Raw genomic sequence first — 2,604 nt, forward strand, 5'->3', positions numbered from 1 at the left:
GCCCTCTGGCAGTTTGAAGCCATTCCCCCTTGTCCTGTCCCTCCAGGCCCTTGGAAACAGTCTCTCTCTGTGTTTCTTGTAGCCCCTTTGGGCACTGGAAGGATATAAAATACATATAAACTGATCTCTAAATTGGTCCTGATAAAGATCCTTCACTGAAAAGGGACACAGTGTCATCACCACTGCATCTGTCCCTGGAAATGGAATTCTGTCCAGACTTGACTCTTAGAACAGCAATGATGTTAGCAGTGGAAATCCTTAAAATTTGGAGGGGTAGCCCATCCACCAGCAGAGTTGATTATTTGCAGGTGTACCTATTAAATATTGAATCAATGGGGCAGCCACAGCTTCTCTGGGCAACCTGGGCCAGGGCCTCCCCACCCTCCCAGGGAAGAATTTCTTCCCAGTGTCCCATCTAACCCTGCCCTCTGGCAGTTTGAAGCCATTCCCCCTTGTCCTGTCACTGTGCTGTTCAAGTCCCCCTCCAGCTTTCTCTTGGATATTCCCGGTGTGGCTGATGCAGGATTAAGATCTGGCCTTGCTGTGCCATCCAGCTGCAGCAAATAGTAAAATTTCCACCAAACATAAGGTCAGCATTGATAAAAATAGAGCAGGCCCTTTACACGGGGAAATATTGCGGAGAGAAGGACTCAAATTCCTAAAGCTGTTCTGAAAATGGTCTTTGGGAGGGCTGTGGGCAGAGGATACTGTCGCCTGTTTTGGTGGGAATTTGTCCCTGTCTGTGTTGGCACTGCAGCCAAAAGGTCCAGCAGGAATATGGATAACGTGTCTTGCTCTAAATTCATGGGTTTCACTTGCAGTTCGAAGCAGCCAACTCCTCCTTTTCAAGGTATTTCTATTATCTGATTTGAAACTCGTAACAACCCTGGGACTTTTTTGTATTTCTTTCATTTTTAGCCGAGTGCACTCGGTACAGTTACAACTAAACCAGGGCAGAGGCTCAGGAGGAGCAGATTTTTCTAAGAACTTGGTGATTGCTGCTCCTTCCCTTCTCTGCAGCTGGGGCAGCCTCAGGACTGAACCTCATTCCCCACGTGGTGGTTCTGCTGCAGGGGCTGCTTTCGGCTCCGAAACGAGTTAATCCCAGCACAAGACTTTCTGGTTGGATTTTGGAGGAAACATCTGGACATTGCAGTGACTCCCCTGCCCCACATGCCAGGCTGGTTCAAAATTGCTGCAGAAGGAGGGGGAGAGGTGGGCAAAGGGAATTATTCTGTGATTAATTTCTTAATTGCCAAACATCCAGCTGTGGCGAAGGCTTTGTGCAGTGGCTCTGGATCTGTCAGCACGTCCTGCTGGTGCTTTGTTTCTGCACCATGTCGGGGGTTTCCTCCTTTCTGGGCAGCCTTAATATTTATGCACTGGAACTGGGATGCTTAGGGTGTATTTTCATGATATTAAGGCTTTAATTGTGGAGAGTGGAGCCGTGGGTTTATCCATGCCTTACCATCCTTGTGTTCCTTTCTGCCCTGGAGCGCAGCAGTAAAGATTAAGGGTGTTTTGGTGACAGTCAATATTATTTCCTGGCTTTTTTGTTTGCTTGGTCCGTCCATCAGATGCAGAAATCAACTTTGCTGGTGCCTGTCCTTTGCAGCACCTTGTGCCAGGTGCTGTTGGCTCTGTCACTCCTCTCCAAGCAGTTACTCTTAAACCCCAACGATGGTGGTTGTGAAACCTGCCACTGAGGTTTGATTGTGGTGTTCAGGTGGATTTTGGGACCTGTGACAGAGGGGTTTTTTTAATAGAGGAGGGAGGACAGATGGATTTTTTTCAACGAGGAGGGAGGGCAGATGGTTTGGTTTTCTCCAAGTCTTGGAAAAGTGAGTCTGGCATTTGTGGCCAGGTAGGACTGGAGCTGCTGCTTCAGCTGAGCGTGGAATAAAATCTTAACGCTTGCATGGGCAGGACTTCAGTCATTGGGCACCAAAAGTTGTTTGAAAATTGTTCTGCAGAGACATGGCCCTTCCAGCATGTCTGGAGTTCATTGGTAATGATTAGCAGTGGTGAGGTGGTGTCGGTTGTGCCATCCAGGATGGAGCTTGTCATCTCTCCATCCATTCTGCTTGGATTTTTGTGGCCTGGACCGTTAAAACCGCGCTCAAAATAACCCCCCCGTGCCCTCTCTGTTTTCCCAGGAGGCGAAGGGCAGAGTGGAGATGGGCAGCAGACCGTGCAGCCATCGTCAGCCGCTGGAATTGGCTCCAAGCCCACGTCTCGGACCTGGAATACCGGATCCGGCAGCAAACGGACATCTACAAGCAGATTAGAGCCAATAAGGTGAGACCAGGATGCCTTTGGATACCTGTGGTTCTGCTTTGCCTCCCAGTGGCTCTCTCCTGGTGCAGTGGAGAGTGTGGATGTGGAGTCTGATGCTTTTTCCCGCCCTCCTGCATCTCTCCAAAAGCAGCTGTGACTAATTGTGATGCAATTTGGCTCGGGCTGAGTGTAATTCCTGTCCCTGGTTCAACGTGATAACACGGAGGGAGCAGTACCTTGCTTTAAAGTCAGTCTCTGGTGCTGAACAGAGCTGTTGCTGTTGCATGTGTGATGCTGTTCCCCATCCCTCGAGCCTTTCTCTTTTTT

General features: G+C 49.3%; 1 protein-coding gene across 3 annotated transcripts in view; it reads left to right on the forward strand.

The window, feature by feature from the left end:
- Positions 1–2,604, forward strand: part of KANSL1 (KAT8 regulatory NSL complex subunit 1) — a 101,526-nt gene that overhangs the window by 70,744 nt on the left and 28,178 nt on the right. For all 3 annotated transcript variants that reach the window (XM_017833308.1, XM_017833305.1, XM_017833307.1), the window contains exon 3: positions 2,157–2,298. In XM_017833308.1, coding sequence (XP_017688797.1) covers positions 2,157–2,298 — 142 coding nt within the window. The remainder of the gene's footprint in view (positions 1–2,156; positions 2,299–2,604) is intronic.

Source organism: Lepidothrix coronata, unplaced genomic scaffold, assembly GCF_001604755.1.
Source record: "Lepidothrix coronata isolate B3197 unplaced genomic scaffold, Lepidothrix_coronata-1.0 Scaffold213, whole genome shotgun sequence".
In the NCBI taxonomy this organism is placed as follows: domain Eukaryota; kingdom Metazoa; phylum Chordata; class Aves; order Passeriformes; family Pipridae; genus Lepidothrix; species Lepidothrix coronata.